This window comes from Monodon monoceros, unplaced genomic scaffold (genome assembly GCF_005190385.1).
Source record: "Monodon monoceros isolate NGI ecotype Baffin Bay Population unplaced genomic scaffold, NGI_Narwhal_1 Super_Scaffold_16, whole genome shotgun sequence".
NCBI classification, from domain to species: Eukaryota; Metazoa; Chordata; class Mammalia; order Artiodactyla; family Monodontidae; genus Monodon; species Monodon monoceros.
In genome coordinates this window covers 44283118-44302687 of record NW_021703772.1, presented here as the reverse complement: position 1 = coordinate 44302687, position 19570 = coordinate 44283118, and the positions used below count along the sequence as shown (strand labels likewise).

Here is a 19570-nt window from a genome sequence, read left to right as displayed (position 1 = left end):
TTTGGTTTTTGAGTTGTAGGAGTGTCTTATATGTTCTGGAAATTAATTGTCAGATATATGGTTTGTAAATATTTTCTCCCATTTCATAGGTTGCCTTTTCACTTCATTGATTGCTTCCTTTGCTGTGCAGAAGCTTTTTAGTTTGATGTAGTCCCACTTGCCTATTTTTGTTTTTGTTGCTTGTCCTTTTGGTGTATTATCCAAGAAATCATTGCCAAGACAAGTGTCATAAAGCTTTTCTTGTATGTTGTCTTCTAGTTTTACAGTTTCAGGTGTTATATTTAAGTCTTTAATCTATTTTGAATTGATTTTTGTGTGTGGTGTAAGATAAGGGTCCAACTTCATCCTTTTGCATGTTGATATCCAGTTTTCCCAACACTATTTATTGAAGAAACTATCCTTTCCTCATTGTGTAGTTTTGGCACCCTTATCGGACATCAGTTGACCATATATGCATGGATCTTTTTCTAGGCTCTCTATTCTTTTCTGTTGGTATTTATGTCTGTCTGTATGCCAGTGCCATATTGTTTTGATTATTGTAGTAATCAAATACTACAATATATTGTAATATATTTCAACCTCAGGAACTGTCATGCCTCTAACTTTGTTCTTTATCAGGATTTATTTGGCTCTTCATGCTCTATTATAGTTCCATATGAGTTTTAGAATTGTGTTTTTCTATTTCCGTAAAGAATGCCATTGGGTTTTTTGTTTTTTTTTAAATAGGGATTGCACTGAATCTGTAGATCACTTGAGTAGTATAGAAATTTTAACAATGTTAAGTCTTCCAACCCATGAACACAGGATGCCTTTCCACTTGTGTCATCTTTAATTTTTTTCATCAGTGTCATCATACAAGTCTTTCACCTCCTTAGATTTATTTCTAAGTATTTTATTCTTTTTGGTGCTATTGTAAATACGATTGTTTTTCTAATTTCCTTTTCAGGTAGTTCATTGTTAGTATATAGATATACAACTGATCTTGGTATTAATTTTGTATCCTGCAACTTCATTGAATTTATTAGTTCTAACGGGTTTTTTATGGAGTCTTTAGGGTTTTCTAGAAATAGGATCTTATCTGCAAACAGGGACAATTTCACTTCTTCCTTTCTCATTTAGATCCCTTTTATTTCTTTTTCTTGCATAATTGCTTGGCTAGGACTTTCAGAACTATAATGAATAGAAGTGGCAAGTATGGGCATTCTTACCTTGTTACTGATCTTAGAGGAAAAGCTTTCAGTTTTTCACTGTTGAATATGATGGGCTTTTTCTAGATGGCTTTTATTATGTTAAGTTACCTTCCTTCTATTCCTAGTTTGCTGAAAGTTTTGGTTTTTTTGTTTTTTGCGGTACGCGGGCCTCTCACTGTTGTGGCCTCTCCCGTTGCGGAGCACAGGCTCCGGATGCGCAGGCTCAGCGGATGTGGCTCACGGGCCCAGCTGCTCCGCGGCATGTGGGATCTTCCCGGACCAGGGCACGAACCCGTGTCCCCTGCATCGGCAGGCGGACTCTCAACCACTGTGCCACCAGGGAAGCCCCTGCTGAAAGTTTTTAATTGTGAAAGGTTGTTCAGTTTTGTCAGATATTTTTTTCTGCATCTATTGAGACGATCATGTGATTTTTATCCTTTATTTTGTTAATGTGGTGTATCACATTAATTTAAATGGATATGTTGAACCATCCTTACATCCTAGAGATAAATCCCATTTGACCATAGTGCATGATCTTTTTAATATGCTGTTGGTTTGATTTCTAGTGTTTTGTTGAGAATATTTGCATCTGTATTCATCAGGGATATTGGCCTGTAGTTTGATTTTCTCATAGTATTCTTCTCTGGCTTTGGTATCAGGAAAATGCTGGCTTCATGAAATGAGTTGGAAGTGTTTCTTCTTTCTCAGTTTTTAGGAAGAGTTTGAGAAGGATTGGTGTTAATTCTCCTTTAAATGTTTGGTAGAACTCACCAGTGAAGCCATCTGGTCTTAGGATTTTTTTTGTTGGAAGGATTTTGATTACTGATTCAAACTTCATACTAGTTATAAGTTTCTTCAGACTTTTCTTTCATAACTTAATCTTCGTAGGTTGTATGTTTTTAGGAATTGAACCCTTCTTGTAGGTTATCCAGTTTCCTGACATGTAATTGTTCATGTGGTCTGTCATGATTATTTTTATTTCTGTGGCATTAGTTGTAATATCTCTTCACTTCTAATATTATTTATTTGGATCTATTTTTGTTAGTCTAGCTAATAACGGTTTGTTTTGTCCCATTTCAAAAAACCAACTCTTATTTTTGTTGATTTCTTTTTCTGGTTTTTTTCTCTGTTTTGTTTATTTATTTTCTACTCTAATCTTTATTTTTTTCCTTCTGCTAACTTTGGGCTTAGTTTGTTGCCCTTTTTCTAGGTCTTTGAGGTATATAGTTAGGTTGTTTGACATCTTTCTTTTTTAATGTAGGTGATTTTTCTGTGAACTTCCCTCTTAGTATTGCTTTTGCTGCACCCATAAGTTTTGGTATGTTGTATTTTCATTTTCCTTTATCTCAAGGCATTTTATAATTTCCTTTTTTATTTCTTCTTTGACCTAGTGGTTGTTCAAGAGTATGTTGTTTAATTTCCACATATTGTGAATTTTCCGGTTTTCCTTTTGCTATTGATTTTTAGCTTCATTGCATTGTGGTCAGAAAAAATACTTGGTATGTTTCAATCTTTTTAAATTTGTTAATACTTGTATCGTGACCTAACATATGATTTATCGTGGAGAAAGAGCCAAGTGAGCTTGGGAAGAATGTGTATTCTGCTCCTGTTGGGTGGAATGTTTTATATATGTCTATTTGGTCTATACTGTTGTTCAAGTCCTTTGTTTCCTTATTGATTTTTTGTCTAGATTTTCTATCCATTATTGGTCTTGATCTGAAAAAAAGAACAACTAGAGAACCATGTAGAGGATGGAGTTGCATTGTAGAAGAGGTGGTTGGGGTAGCTTCCTTTAAAATGTGTTAAGGAGGGCTTCCCTGGTGGCGCAGTGGTTGAGAGTCCGCCTGCCAATGCAGGGGACGTGGGTTTGTGCCCCGGTCCGGGAAGATCCCACATGCCATGGAGCGGCTGGGCCTGTGAGCCATGGCTGCTGAGCCTGCGCGTCTGGAGCCTGTGCTCTGCAACGGGAGAGGCTGCAACAGTGAGAGGCCTGCGTACCGCAAAAAAAATGTGTTAGGGAGAAGTAAGAGTCAATTCGGAGAAGAAAAGTCTCTTGAAAAACAAAATGTAATAGAAAGGTGATATATTCAGTTCGAATAAAGAAGAAAAGCTGAAATCAAATATTGTATAAAGCAGTAGCAGCTTGATTTGCAAATAACCTTTTCTGTAAAGTTAAATATGGGAGGATGTAGTGATTGCCTCAGAGATCCACGATTAAAGAGCTGATCAGAAAGACTGATCTGAAAGATTTCTATAAACAGTATTAAGAATATAAGTAATCTGGAAGCAGTCATTAAACTGGTTGAATTCAAAAATAATTTTCAGAGGAGGTGGCTTTAGAACTGGTTCTTGAGAAAGACTTAGTGGGCAAAAGCATTCAAAGCACATGCCAGATCAAGGAGTCATGAGAGGTCAGAGAAAGCCAGTATAGGAAAATAGATGAGGCTGGAAAGGTTGCTTGGGTCTAGATTCTAAGGGATCTTATGGACTTTACATGGGAATATGGACTTCTTGCCAAGTGGTTAACGGGAACATAATAAGGACATTTAGTAGGAGACTAACAGGATATGATAATTCTCATGGCAATTGGAGAATGAACCAAATTATGTGTAGTAGTTGTGTAACAGAAGAAGCTGGTTCAGTAGTCCAAGCAGTTGCACAGAGCATGTAGAAAAGGGTATAGGCAAGAAAAACATTTTTTTTAATATATGTTTATTGGAATATAATTACTTTACAGTGTTGTGTTAGTTTCTACTATACAGCAAAGTGAATCAGCTATATGTATACATATATCCCCTCCCTCTTGAGCTTCCCTCCCACCCTCCCTATTCCACCCCTCTAGGTCGTCACACAGCATCGAGCTGATCTCCCTGTGCTATGCAGCAGCTTCCCACTAGCCATCCATTTTACATTTGGTACTGTATATATGTCAATGCCACTCTCACTTCATCCTAGCTTCCCCTTCACCCCTGTGTTCTCAAGTCCGTTCTCTACGTCTGCATCTTTATTCCTGCCCTGCCACTAGGTTCATCAGTACTGTTTTTTTAGATTCCTTATATGTGCATTAGCATACAGTATTTGTCTTTCTTGTTCTGACTTACTTTACTCTGTATGACAGACTCTAGATCCATCCACCTCATTACAAATAACTCAATTTCGTTGCTTTTTATGGCTGAGTAATATTCCATTATATATATGTACCACATCTTTATCCATTCATCTGTCGTTGGACATTTAGGTTGCTTGCATGTCCTGGTTATTGTAAATAGTGCTGCAGTGAACATTGTGGTACATGTATCTTTTGGAATTATGGTAAAGAAAACATTTCTGATGTAGATAAGATTTGATTAGCAATTGGAAATAATCTTTCTTGCTTTAAAGACTACAAAGAGTATCTATAATCTCCCTTTGAAAATTATGCAGAGGTTAACTTATGTTTTCAAATTTTTGCTTAGATTTTTTGACTGAACCATACCTTCTTTACATGATTCAAAACCCAAAAAGTATGAAAAGGTAGAGTGAAAAAATTAATCTCATCTTTGTCTCTCATATGCCTAGCTCCTATAAGCCCCCCTCCCATAGGTAAAGTCACTAATTTCTTTATAACCGTAGGAAAAAATAATTATGCATACTATATTCCAAAACGTGAATATAAAATAAACATTTAAGCAGAGTAAATTAAGCATAAAAGATTTTATATTTATTTTTTTAAGGGGGGAGGGAGGGGTCTTTTTTAATTTTTTTTTTTTTTTTCTATTTGGCCGTGCCATGTGGCTTGTGGGATCTTAGTTCCCCAACCAGGGGTTGAACTCAGCCCCCACACCTCCACCCCACTCAGTGAAAGCACTGAGTCCTAACCACTGGACCACCAAGGAATTCCCACATAAGAGACTTTAAATATTGAACTCTTCTAAATAAATTTTACCGGTTTTAAACTCTAGGGCTGCTTAGTAAGAATCAAATCATATTAATGCTTATTACGTTAATAGAATGTGATATTCTTTTTTTTGCTTTTTTTGTTTTTTTTTTTTGCGGTACGCGGGCCTCTCACTGTTGTGGCCTCTCCCGTTGCGGAGCACAGGCTCCACACGCGCAGGCTCAGCGGCCATGGCTCACGGGCCTAGCTGCTCCGCGGCATGTGGGATCTTTCCGGACCGGGGCATGAACCCATGTCCCCTGTATCGGCAGGCGGACTCTCAACCACTGTGCCACCAGGGAAGCCCATGATATTCTTTTAACAATAGTATTTGGTATTGTGATGGAATAATCCATAATTTTATACTAAACTCAAAACATTCAGCAATAAAGTTTCTATAAGCTTCTATAGCTAATGTTGTTATCATACTGCCAGTGTGGAAAGAGATTGCCTTTTCTTATACTGTGTTTGTGCCTCTGCCCTTTTCTGAACCATTCAGTACAAATACATGCCCAGGAGTAGATAGCAGTAGATACAGATCTATTATTGTAAGACCTTGGAAGTAATTAAAACTTCTGATTTTTAAGAAATTGAAACATGAAGTTCTTAGTACATGTCTGCAAATAATTTGCGTGAAAAGTTTGGTTGCACTCTATGCCAATATGTATACTTTGATTTCATATTCTAGGAGTCGCCTTTACTCAGGCAGTCTTATTAGCATTATAGTTTTTAGTTAATTGTTTATTATCTATGTGTAACCTCCTTTTTCCCATTATCACAAGTTGCCTTCACAGTTGAGGTTTACTAATTAAATACTGAATATTCTCATCTAACTTCAAATAGTATATGTCAATGAAGTAGGAAGAGTGGCAAGATATATTTGGCTAACTTCAATCAATTACATGGCTTGCATGTAATATATTTTTTATTGAGGTGTTTTCTCGCTGTCATCATCTTGACTAGAGTCAGATTCTTACTTGGCACATCCAGATGCTCCAACTTTGTGTGACCTAGATAGAAAACATATGGGGGTATGTGTGTGTATTTTTAGCACACATTAAGCTTTCAGCCTAAGGGCAAAATATATGAAAAACTTCAGGAAGTGAAAAGAAGATCTCTGTTTTAGAAAATAATACAGGATTGATGAAATGGTGGGGAAAGCAAACTAAAAACTACTTGCTGTAAAAACTGTAGCACTTAAAAATTCAGTACTTTCTATATCCTTAATTTTTAATTACTATACTTAATTGTTTAGTTCTTTAATAATGGGTCCTGTTTTGAAAATGAATCTTAATTGCCTAAGTAATAGTGAAGATTTAATTTATTGGCAGACCTCTTTATTATTTATTGTTAGCCTAACTATAACAACTTAGAAAATGCTTCTAAATCAGCCCCCTGATCTGATGCAATAATTGCCCAGTGTGAAATAATGCTCTAGAACTGCTAGTAGTATTTACATTAAAAAAAAAACAACAATTCACATTCAGTGGTTCTTGTGTTTCACAGCTTGTTTAGAGCCCATTTCCTCAAGTGATCTTTCTGCAGTTCTGTATACTAGCTTTTCAATAGGTCAGGCAGTGCAATAGCATGTTTGCATTAATCAGCAGCTAAAATTCCTATCTGAGGCATCACTCTAATACAAACTAAAACACACAAGATGACGTTTCCACTAGAAAAATCACAGGTTTTTTAGCTATATTAAGTGCAGGAATTTTAAAACATTAGTTTTCTTGAAATATTTTCATGACTACTCATTTTAAATACATTTTATACATATGTATGAATCAGAGAGCTAGCTGGCTAGCTTTAAGGAGATAAACTTTTTGTGAATAAGTTTTTATTGCTCAACTACTCCTTGTTAAAAATAACTTGTGATATAGAAAGTATGAAGCAGATGACACTTAATTTATATACAGTTGCAGATTATTCAGAACCTTAACCTGCTTCTCTTATTTTGAGTATTTTTCCTTAAATCACCAGCTACTGGCTGGCTTAAAATAACAACCATCATAGCAGAAGCCAGCACCTTTTTGTCTTTTTACACTCACACACATACAAACACAAACACGTGCAGAAGAAATGGAAAGATTACAGTCTGACAAAAATAAACAGAGAAAATAAACAGAGTTACCACTTTACCCAGCTATTTCACTCCTAGGTATATACACAAGAAAAATAAAAATATATTTCACACAAAAAGGTATACGTGAATGTTTATAGCAGCATCGTTCATAATAGGCAAAAAGTGGAAATAACCCACACGTCCATCATAAGAGGCAATGATACTTCAAATGTATATCCATATAGGGGAATATTATTTAGCCATTAAAAAAGGAATGAGTTCCTGACAAAAGTCCGGGACCAGCCAGCTTCACAGGTGCATTTTAACAAACATTTAAAGAATTAACACCTGTCCTTCTCAGACTGTTGAAGAAGGAATGCTTGTGAACTCATTCTACAAGACCAGCATCACCCTGATACCAAAACCAGACAAAGGCAGTGGAAAAAAGATTACAAGTCAATATCACTGATGAACGCAGATGCAAAAATCCTCAACAAAATATTAGCAAGCCAAAATCAGTAATACATTAAAAGGATCATACACCATGATCAGATGCAATTTATTTCAGGGATGCAAGAATGATTTGGTATCCACACATCAATCAGTGTGATATACCACATTAACAGATTGAAGAATAAAAATCATAGGATCATCTCAGTAGGTGCAGGAAAAGCTTTTCACAAAATTCAACATCCGTTTATGATGTTAAAACTGTCAACAAAGTAGGTATAGAGGGGATGTACCTCACCTTAATAAAGGCCATATATGACAATCCCACAGCTCACATCATACTCAAAGGTGAAAAACTGAAAGCTTTCCCTCTGAGATCAAGAGCAGGAAAAGGTTGCCCACTGTCACCACTTTTATTCAACATAGTATTAGAAGTCCTAGCCCCAGCAGTTAGATAAGAAAAAGAAGTAAAAGGAATCCACATTGGAAAGGAAGAAGTAAAACTTTCACTGTTTGCATATGATATGATACTATGTATAGAAAATCCTAAGGATGCCACCAGAAAACTATTAAAACTAATAAATGAATTTGGTAAAATTCCAGGATACAAAATTAATATACATAAATCTGTTGCATTTCTATACATTAACAATGAACTATCAGAAAGAGAAATTAAGATAACAACCCCATTTACAATTGCATCAAAAAGAATAAAATGCCCAGAAATAAATCTAACCAAGGAGGTAAGAAACCTGTACTCAGAAAACTATAAGATATTGAAGAAAGAAATTGAAAATGACACAAGCAAATGGAAAGATAAAACATGCTTATGGATTGGAAGAATTAATATTGTTAAAATGACCATACTTCCCAAGGCAGTTTATGAATTCAGTGCATTGCCGTCAAAATACCAATGGCTTTTTTCACAGAACTAGAAGAAATAATTCTAAAATATGTATGGAAACACAGAAGACCCAAAATGACGAAAACAATCTTAAGAAAGAAGAACAAAGCTGGAGTTATCGTGCTCCCCAATTTCAAGCTATCCTACAAAGCTACAGTAATCAAAACAATATGATATTGGCACAAAGCTGGAATTATCATGCTCCCCGATTTCAAGCTATACGACAAAGCTACAGCAATCAAAACAATATGATAGGGACTTCCCTGGTGGTGCACTGGCCAAGAATCTGCCTGCCAATGCAGGGGACACAGGTTCGAGCCCTGGCCCGGGAAGATCCCACATGCCGCGGAGCAACTAAGCCTGTGTGCCACAACTACTGAGCCTGTGAGCCACAGCTACTGAGCCTACATGCCACAACTACTGAAGCCCGCGCGCCTAGAGCCCGTGCTCCACAACAACAGAAGCTGCCACAATGAAAAGCTCGCGTGCTGCAACAAAGAGTAGCCCCCACTCACCGCAACTAGAGAAAGCCCACATGCAGCAACGAAGACCCAATGCAGCCAAAAATAAATAAAACATAAAAGTTATAAAAAAAAAAAAACACAATATGATATTGGCACAAAACCAGACACAAAGATCAATGGAAGAGAATAGAGAGCCCAGAAGTGAACCCTCATGTATATGGTCAATTAATCTACGATAAAGGAGGCAAGAATACACAATGGGAAAAAGACAGCCTCTTCAACATATAATGTTGAGAAAACTGGACAGCTACATGCAAAAGAACCAAACTGAACTACTTTTTCACACAATTTACAGAAGTAAATTCAAAATGGATGAAAGACTTACATGTAAGACCTGAAACTGTAAAACTCTTAGAAGAAAACATAAACAGTACACTCATTGGTCTTAGCAGTATTTTTTTGGATCTCTCTCCTCAGACAAGGAAACAAAAGCAAAAATAAACTAATGGGACTACACTAAAAAGCTTTTGCACAATGATAGAAACTGTCAACAAAATGAAAAGGCTGCCTATTGAATGAACAAAGATGTTTGTCAACAATATATATGATAAGGGGTTAATATCCAAAAAGTACAAAGAACTCAACATAATAAACAAATAAACTGATTTAAAACTGGGCAGAGGATAGCACAGGGAGATCTGCTTGGTGCTTTGTGACCACCTAGAAGGGTGGGATGGGGAGGGTGGGAGGGAGATGCAAGAGGGAGGGAATTTGGGGATATATGTATACATATAGCTGATTCACTTCGTTATACAGCAGAAACTAATACAACATTGTAAAGCAACTATACTCCAATAAAGATATTAACAAAAAAAGGCAGAGGGCCTGAGTAGACATTTTTCCAAAGACAACATATAGATGGCCAACAGGCACCTGAAAAGATGCTCAATATCACTAATCATCAGGGAAATGCAAACCAAAACCACAGTGAGATATCACCTCACACCTGTCAGAATAGCTATTATCAAAAAGCAACAAATAACAGGTGTTATTTGAGAGGGTGTGGAGAAAAGGGAACCCTCCTGCACTGTTGGTGGGAATGTAAATTGGTGCAGCCACTAAGGAAAACAGCATGGAGGTTCCTCACAAAATTAAAAATAGGACTACCACACGATTCAGCTATTCCACTTCTGGGTATTTTTCCAGAGAAAACAAAAATACTAATTTGACAAAATATATCCACCCCTGTGTTCATTGCAGCACTGTTTACAATAGTCAAGATATGGAATGGGGCTTCCCTGGTGGCGCAGTGGTTGAGAGTCTGCCTGCCGATGCAGGGGACACGGGTTCATGCCCTGGTCTGGGAAGATCCCACATGCCGCGGAGTGGCTGGGCCCATGAGCCATGGCCGCTGAGCCTGCACATCCGGAGCCTGTGCTCCGCAACGGGAGAGGCCACAACAGTGAGAGGCCCATGTACTGCAAAAAAAAAAAAAAAAAAGATATGGAAGCAGCCTAAATGTCCATTGACAGATGAATGGATAAAGAAGATGTGGTATGTATATACAATGGAATACTACTGAGCCATAAGAAAAGAATGAAATCTTGCCATTTGCAACAACATGGATGGACCTAGAGGGTATTACGCTGAGTGAAATAAGTCAGAGAAAAAGAAATACTGTATGATTTCATTTATATGTAGAGTCTAAAAAACAAAACAAATGAGCAAGCATAACAAACCGAAAGACTCATGGAGAACCAACAGGTGTTTACCAGAGGGGAGTTGGTGGTGGGATGAAAGTAAAAGCAAAAAATAGTAACTATGTGAGGTAATGAATGCTTATTAGCTTGATTGTGGTGATCACTGCACAATATGCAATGTTATATGAAACAATAAGATTGTACGTCTTAAATATATACAGTTTTTGTCAATTATACCTCAAAGCTGAAAAAAAGATTTTATAAAAGAAATTATTGCTCGTTATCAACCAAATATTTCCATATCCTTAATTATCCTATTGATGCCAATACTGCATTCTAATTCAGCCAGCTTTTCATTTCCTAGAGGGCAAGGATTCTGACCATTTTTTTCCTTGTATGTCTACGTAACCCATTGCTCTTTTCTCTGTGATGGGACCTCAGTACTTCGATGTGTATAGGCATGTTGAGTGGACTAGTGCTTTTGGAATCTTTCAAGAAGGCTGTATTTATATAAATAGATTTATGTTTGCAGTGCAGCTCCCAGTGCAAAAAGAATTAAATGTTATGTGACATACAGAAGTGTAGGTTATATAGCTGTTAATAGGACATTAAGATTTCTTTATTTGATAAGTATCACTTTGGAATTTTGCACATAAATATGTGGAGATTGAGCCTTTGATTAAAGTTTGAGTGCCCAAACTCTGAAATCACTTGAAATCACATGTTTTAACCTGAAATCACTTGAGCATAGCTTTTTTGCCTTTATCTAGTATGGACGATGAAGATAAAAGGAACTCTGCGCATTTTTACGTATGAAACCAGTCAACCCAGCTAATCAGTGACTATTCCAGATGCCAATGAAATGAAGCACACTAATGACTTAATGTGATTCTTACCTAAACACATTGTGTTTAATGGTCAGAATTCAGAGGCATTGCATAAAAATTATATCTAAGCTGAAATTGTTCAGAAGTGTTAAAAAAGCAGTGACTCAAAATTCACTTGAAAAAGATAAACAGAACTAGGAAGCAGTGTCATTCAAAATGATCTTCTTTCAAAGAGCCTTGCTGCTGTCAGTATTATTTGTAACTTTTTGGTAGGAATCATTTTATCAGTATCTGTTTATAGAAATTGGAAAGAACCTCAGTCACCTATTTCTATCCTCCATCTAGAAGGGAGAGAATATTGGAAGTTCCTGTGACCTGAGCTGAGTTAGAATCATCATTAGTGGAGTATATAGCTGGTGGCTTTCTACATCCATCTCATTTTAAAACATGTAAATAATATTCGTTATGTGACAGACACTAAATTTCTGAGTTGAACAGCATAAAAGTCCCTCATCTGGAGAATCTATCATCTCATGCAAATTAACACTCAGTTACAGAATTTGTTAGCTCCTATTTTTTCTTTAGATCATATAATATTAATTATGCTAGCTTCTTCCCTTACTATAAACTCAAAACTAAATTCATATATTTTATGTTTTACCCTTTCGTGTAAATTAAATTGTATCATTACTGTAAGATACACCTGAGACAGTCTGTAAAGTCTTTAGCATTGTGTAGCTAAATAAAACTGGATTTTAAAAAAAGAATGAAGTACTGATACAGCATGGATAAAACTTGACAAAGTTATGCTATACGTGAACAAGCCACTCACTATGTATCGTATGATTCCATTTATATGAAATACCCAAAGTAGGGAAATTTATAGAGACAGTAGATTAGTGATTGCATAAGGTGAAGGTGCAGGGACATGGGGAATGACTGCTAATGGGTACAGGGTTTCTTTTTGCAATGATAAAATTGTTTTAAAAAATTAAACTGTGGGGATTTAGTTGCACAGCTCTGTAAATATACTAAAAACCATTGAATTGTATACTTGTATACTTAAATTGTATCGTGTGTCAGTTCTATCAGAATAAAACTAGTATTTTAAAGAAAAGAAGGAAAAGCAAAGTTGTTTTGGATTTCCTAAAGGAATAGACAGACTATAATTTCTAACCCATGTAGTGGTGTGAGAACCAGCAGTCTTAATGTTTAAAAATAAAGAGCTAGTTTTCAACTCCACTAGGGTTACTTTTCTCTAGAAAAATGTATTCATTTGCTCACTCCTTCAACAAATCGTTTACTGGGCCCTTCTGAGTACTTGATGCTGTTATTGGTACCAAGGATTCAATCACATTCCTGATTCTTCTCCTTTTCTTCCTCTCCCTATGCACTGAGTCACAAAATCACATCGAGTCTGTTTCATATCCTTTAGTCTATCTCTGTTTTCTTTTACTCTTAGCAGTGTGCTTGGTTCTGTTACCCAGTCCAGTGATTCTCAGCCACAGTGTTAATATTAGTAAGATACCAAAGTTTGCAAATGTTTTACCTTTAAAAAAATAAGATAAATAATCCTGTAAATGTCACTTTTACTGACTTGTGTTCCATTGTATTTTTGTGAGTAGAAGAGAAAGCAATAGTGTTATAGCTAGTGTGCCAGGAAAAACACACAATCGTCAGTGTCTATGAGACTATTTTGCGAATGTGAACCTCATCCATTTTATGTGTCCTCAATAAAAGTTGAGAATCTCTGAGTTGGATTATTACAGTCACATTTTTTAATCCATATTGCTTTAGCTTCAATTCTCACTAAATCATTCTTGCCAAAGATCTCTTTCTTTTTTTTATTGAAATATATTTGACATAAAACATTGTGTAAATTTAAGGTATATAACATGTTGACTTGATACTGTATTATTGAATATAATATGATTGCCATTGTAGCAATAATTGCACCTCTATAACATTAACTAAGTTTTCTTTTTACTGGTTGGAATAATTAGGTTCTAGTCTCTCAGCAAGTTTGGTGAATGTAATACAATATTATTATCTATATTCACTGTACTGTGCATTACATCTCTAGGATTTATTTACTACTCATTGCAAGTCTGTACCCTTAAATAACATCTGTCCTATCTCCCCAACCCTTATGCCCTGGTAACTACCAATTTTACTCTGTTTCTGTGAGTTTTTCCTTAGATTCTACATATGAGTGATGTCATACAGTGTTTGTCTTTGTCTCACTTATCTCACTTAACAGAAAGTCCTCAAGGTCAGAAGATCTAACATCCATATCTGATCATGGCATTTTCCCAATTAGATTTGTCCATTGATTCTGCATTGCATATAAGAGAAACTATAAACTTCTTTGCATGATATGCTAGGTCATTCATGATCTTGTTCCTGTCTATCTATCTGTCCAGCTTCATCTCCAGCAAGGCATATTTTCTATGCTTCCATACCTTTGCATGTGCTCTTCTACCTGTCAGGAATGCCCTTTCCATAATTTGTGGGTGGCAGACTCCTTTCAAGTCTCACCGCACATGCAGTTGCTCTGTGGAGTAGACTTAGGTTTCTTCTACAGTGTTCCCACTGTGTTTTGTATTAGCGGTTTTCATAATGCATTATAATTATTTTAATACCTTACTTTCCTTTGGTATTTTTAGCTCCTTGAAAGCTGGGACCTTGTCCTTCTATCTTTGTATTCCCAGCTTTTAGCATGGAATCTGGTACAAAGTAGATGTTCAATAAAATATTTGCTGAATAAATTTAGAAGTTTCTCCAAAAATTTTAATTTAGCCAGAGCATTTATATATTATAATATGTGCTGAAATAAAGATTCAAAATACTTATGTGAGGCTTCCCTGGTGACGCAGTGGTTGAGAGTCTGCCTGCCGATGCAGGGGACACGGGTTCGTGCCCCGGTCCGGGAAGATCCCACATGCTGCAGAGCGGCTAGGCCCGTGATCCGTGGCCGCTGGGCCCGCGCATCCAGAGCCTGTGCTCCGCAACGGGAGAGGCCACAACAGTGAGAGGCCCGCGTACCGCAAAAAAAAAAAAACTTATGTGACATCCCATGTTTCCTGGAGCAGTTCCAATTTTAAATAGCGTATTGGCCTTTAAGTGGAAATGTAGTTACCAAAACGTAATATTTTTAGAAATATACACATTGAACCTATACCTTAATTTTTTAATTGTTTACAATTTACTTTTCTATTTGATTTCATGTACTTTAGGTCCTTTTTTCTAATTGAGATCGCTTTCAAAGCAATAGACAGTGAAAAGTTGGCGTCTAGGACAGAACAGTACCTAAATTCTAGTTCTGTCATTTTGCTGGGACTAATTACTACACATCTGTATTTATATGAATATTAATAAATAAAAATTATCAGAAATTTAGAAATCCTTAGGTATAAGGATCTGCATAATATGGTTAAGGTTGGTACTGACAAGCTGCACTCTCAAAAATTTTCTGACTTCAGGATGCTATAAGAGTAGCTCCCAGTCTTTTTTGGATTTCTGTTATTCTGGTGTGGTTTCTTTGATTTGGAGATCCCGATTTTTCTCCTTGCCCTCTTCTAAAGGTAAATTATTTATTTAACTTTAAATGAATTTTTAAAATAATTTCGTTTTGAGAGTGTATTAATACCCTCAAACAACTGGAGATTTCATAACATATCACATACTCATACATGAAAATGCATTTGTCAGAGACACTATTTGAGAATTCCCAATTAGGGTCTGAAGTTGGCTGTAACTTATTACTATCCTTGACTAGAGAGGAGAGAGATGTTAGCAAAGTAAAAATTTGGAACCATAAAGGTTAGGGTATGAATCATGATTCCATGGTCTAATATCTCTGTTTCTTTGGGTAAATCAGTCTGATCCTCAGTTTCCTCATCTGGAAAATGAGATGATAATACCTGCCTGAAATGGTTGTGAAAATTAATGGTTTCTAGAATAGTAGTGCCTAGTAAGTAAGTTCTTCATAAATTGTAACTCCTACTTGATTAGTATTAATAAAACCCTGGGAATAGGTAAAAGGTTTTCCTGTTACACTAAATATTGGGCAATTTGTCTTCTTGAGCAGTTGTTACACTATCTGTTTTCCCCAGCAGGTTGGTCTTTGAGATTCTAAAAACAAAAGTGGCTTACAGATGATACATATCAAGAAGCAGAGTCAGTGACTATTGTCATCTTGTCCAGAAGAGAACAGCACTTCGCTGCTATCCCCTGACATGCCAGTTAGAGAACAACATGAATTCATTTACTTCCCCTTTCATTTTATTATACATAATATTGTTAGTACTTCTTCCTGCCTACATAGGTTCCTGGTCATGTTAAGGAATTTGTTTGGCTAGGATCCTTTGATCTAGCCGGAGTGTCTCTCTTTCTTTTAAACCTTCTCTACAATCAAATATTTAAATCAGTGTCTTTTTACTTGGAACAAATAACCTTTCTACATTACAAAAAAAAGAGGGAGAGAGAAAGAGAACAAAGGAGAACTTTCTCAACTTCCTTCCATTGTTTCTACAAACCTACTTGTTTGTATACCCATTCTTCCCTCACTGCTTTTTGTTCAAGTGTGTCATCAAGGCTTGCCTTGATCCACCTGCCTCCAGTTATTGCTGTCTGCTTTCACTTTACAGCCAAACTTCCTAAAAGAGCTGTCTCTTTCATATGTTCCCCCTATAGTCACTGTCTAGTAAGTAAAATTTGGCTTCGTTTACTCTGCTTCCTGAGAACTGCTCTCATCCTCCTGATTGCTAAATCCTGTGGCCACATCTCTTTTTTTACCTTGGTCTCTCAACACTGGTCACACATAACTACTTCTTTCTTCTTAAAAAAACTTCCTTGTTCTATGCACCATACTGTCCTGTGACTCTTCTTGCCTCTGTGGCCAATCCTTTTCAGTCTCCTCTTCTTCCTCTGTCTGCCTCTTGAATGTTGTTTTCTCCTAAGCCCTTTACACATTTTCTTTAGGATTTAGGGGGTTCTAAGTGAATATTTGTTGAATGAGTGATATGTGTCTGTATTTGGTGGTTTCTCAAGAGATTTGACTATACTTGGACCTCATTAACTGAAAAAATTTCAGTATGTGGTACCTGATCATACACTTCACAGCCAAACTTTGGTGCAGTCTCTCTGGACTATGCTTCTCTTAAACTACCCTACTGGATGTTTGCAGTGAAAAAAATCCAAGCTCATTATTCAGCTTTTATGTCTGTAAGGTTCAGTTAGCTTTTTTAAAGTTTTCTGTGTATAAAAGGTAATTATAAAGGTAATTTTAAAAAGCATGCATTATCCTAAATTTTTATACCAGTTTGACTATTTACAGAAATCTTATAGCATAGGTGTCTGTCTTCAATAAAACAGTAATACTTTACTTGGAGTAGCGATTTAATTTAAATATACTCTGAAGTATATACTCTGAAGTTTAGGATTAGAAGAGGGGAGAGAATTAATATTTAATGAAACTGTTTTATGCCAGACACTGCCTATGTGTTTGCCTACATCATATATTTTCATCTTCCAACAACTCAGGGAGATAATTATTCTTAGTCATCTTACAGAGAGAAGAAAATTGAGGTTAAGGGAAATTAAAATAGATTCTACACTGCAGCATATATAGCTACTAAAATTTGGAAACGGAGTTCTGTCAGACATGCATATCTTACAAATGATGCAGAAAATATGAGCTAGGGATGAATGCTAAATATAGCAATAATTTGTATAAGTACTTGAGTTTACTAAATCCAAATTGTGTCAAAAGTTGTCTGTGTTATTTTGTCCCTAGGCAATTATTTGGCAGAAAACTAGAGTATCAGATCATAAAATGGCTCTCATGTCTGTTCTGGGGACTGCTGTTATGGGCAACATGGAACCCTTTCAGTACCACTCTGAAGAATCTCAGGTATACAACAAAAATGTTCTTTAATAATTCTAATTTACCAATGAAACTGTTAAATTATTTCCTTTTTGTGGGGTTGGGGTTGCAAGAAGTTTTTCTTTTAAAATTTTAACGAAGTATGTGTATAAGGTACAAAAAGAAAATACGCACAGAGCTCATATTAAACCTCTCTTCCCAGCCCTGCTTCCTGTTTTTATCTTTTCTGTTTATTGTTTAATTTTAAGTATCGTGGCTACATTAATTTTTTAAGTGATTTTCAATTTAGAATCTTCATCTGTTTACTTTCTACAATGAAAGAAAAGAAGTTGAGCTCTCTTACCTTTGTTTTCCCTTTCCCATCCTAGATATATGTATTCCAGCTTTATTTTCTTGATCTGTCAGCTTCAGACAGTCTTCTTCAGTCCCAATAATATTGGATGAGGTTATTAACACTCCCAATCTTCTACCTGCTCTTCTCCCTCTCAGTCATGTCAGCTCCACTTTCATGTTATCTAGCTTAATAACCTATTTTCTTATGTAACCATCTTCTGTTTGTTGGAAGAATTTTAATTATGTAATCATCTGTTATTTGAAGATTCATTCTAAAAGTTGAACGCTTATATGGCGTATACATTACTATGACTTCTCTGTTCTCCTTTTCTTTTTTATAATTTGTTGCGATCTCTTTTCTGCTACTAGTTCCCCTCCTATCCTTTTTTGCAGTATTGAGTTCTTAATTATCATCTTATTGGAGTCTTGGATGGGAGCTTGTGCTCAATTAATGTGTTAAGAGTTCTCTCTCCTGAGGAACAATTCAGGCCACCCTTAGTGGCCATGATCTGACATGGGTTCTATTTTTCAGAGCTCTCTTAATAGTTGTGTAATAGTTTAGACACTAGTGCCACCTTGGACTGGTCATGGTGGCTGACTTGGGATAATAAGGGTACTGTCTAAATTCCCCTGGGTTCCCTGTGGCTTCCTGGAACTTTGTTGCCTATGCTGGTAACCCAGGAAGCTTGTGACAGGAGATCCAGACATGATATCTGTGGTGTTGTGCTTTAGAGATTCTACCTGTCATAGTTTGGTCTGAAGACCAGCAGCATTGGCATTACTTGGAAGCTTGTTAGGTGAAGAATCTCAGGCCTCATCCCAGACATACTGAATGAGAATCTGCACTTTTTTTTTTTTTTTTTTGCGGTACACGGGCCTCTCACTGTTGTGGCCTCTCCCGCTGCAGAGCACAGCCTCTGGACGCACAGGCTCAGTGGCCATGGCTCACGGGCCCAGCTGCTCCGCGGCATGTGGGATCTTCCCGGACGGGGGCACGAACCCATGTCCCCTGCATTGGCAGGCGGACTCTCAACCACTGCACCACCGGGGAAGCCCAAGAATCTGCATTTTAATGCGGTCTCCGAGTGCATATTCAAGTAGGAAAAGCACTGATGTAGACCTTGGTTAGTTATGATTCCATGTGTGATTGGAACATGAGTCATTCCTGCAGTTTGGATTTCTTTTCTTTGATCTGTATTGAGATATGTTGCCAGATCTGTGCATGTCCATTGATTTTTTTCAATAAATTTATTTTATTATTTTATTTTTATTTTATCTGGCTGCATTGGGTCTTTGTTGCTGTGTGCGGGCTTTCTCTAGTTGCGGTGAGCGGGGGCTACTCTTCCTTGCGGTGCACGGGCTTCTCATTGCCGTGGCTTCTCATTGCGGAGCACGGGCTCTAGGTGTGGGGCTTCAGTAGTTGTGGCATGTGGGCTCAGTAGTTGTGGCTCACGGGCTCTAGAGCGCAGGCTCAGTAGCTGTGGCTCACGGGCTTAGTTGCTCCGTGGCATGTGGGATCTTCCTGGACCAGGGCTCGAACCCATGTCCCCTGCATTGGCAGGCGGATTCTTAACCACTGCACCACCAGTGAGCCCCATGTCCATTGATTTTTAAATTTTATCTTGAGATAGAATTGTACAAGGGCTGTTGGTAATCTTTGACGGATACCAAAACTTTGCTGCACCTTCACGTGGTTATTCTTGCATGGGGGAATGAGGATACTTGGAAACTATGTGTTGCTGAGTAGTACCACTTCAGTGGCCTGTCAGAAGGACAGACTTTTGAGTGTCTCCCTGGTGAGAATGATCGTCTAACCAAATCTCTCTTTTGTTCATGC

At 37.0% G+C, this 19570-nt stretch overlaps 1 protein-coding gene across 5 annotated transcripts in view; it reads left to right on the top strand.

The window, feature by feature from the left end:
- The window catches only part of PMS1 (PMS1 homolog 1, mismatch repair system component), a 98317-nt gene that overhangs the window by 46531 nt on the left and 32216 nt on the right, over window positions 1-19570 (top strand). For 4 of the 5 annotated variants that reach the window (XR_003793991.1, XM_029225697.1, XM_029225699.1 and 1 more), the window contains exon 6: window positions 17311-17427. Coding sequence is in view for 4 of the 5 variants with exons in the window: in XM_029225697.1 (XP_029081530.1) it covers window positions 17311-17427 (117 nt within the window). In the remaining variant the exon portion in view is untranslated. Of the gene's footprint in view, window positions 1-10476; window positions 10541-17310; window positions 17428-19570 lie in introns of those variants that run through there. The other variant, XM_029225700.1, reaches the window with a different exon arrangement.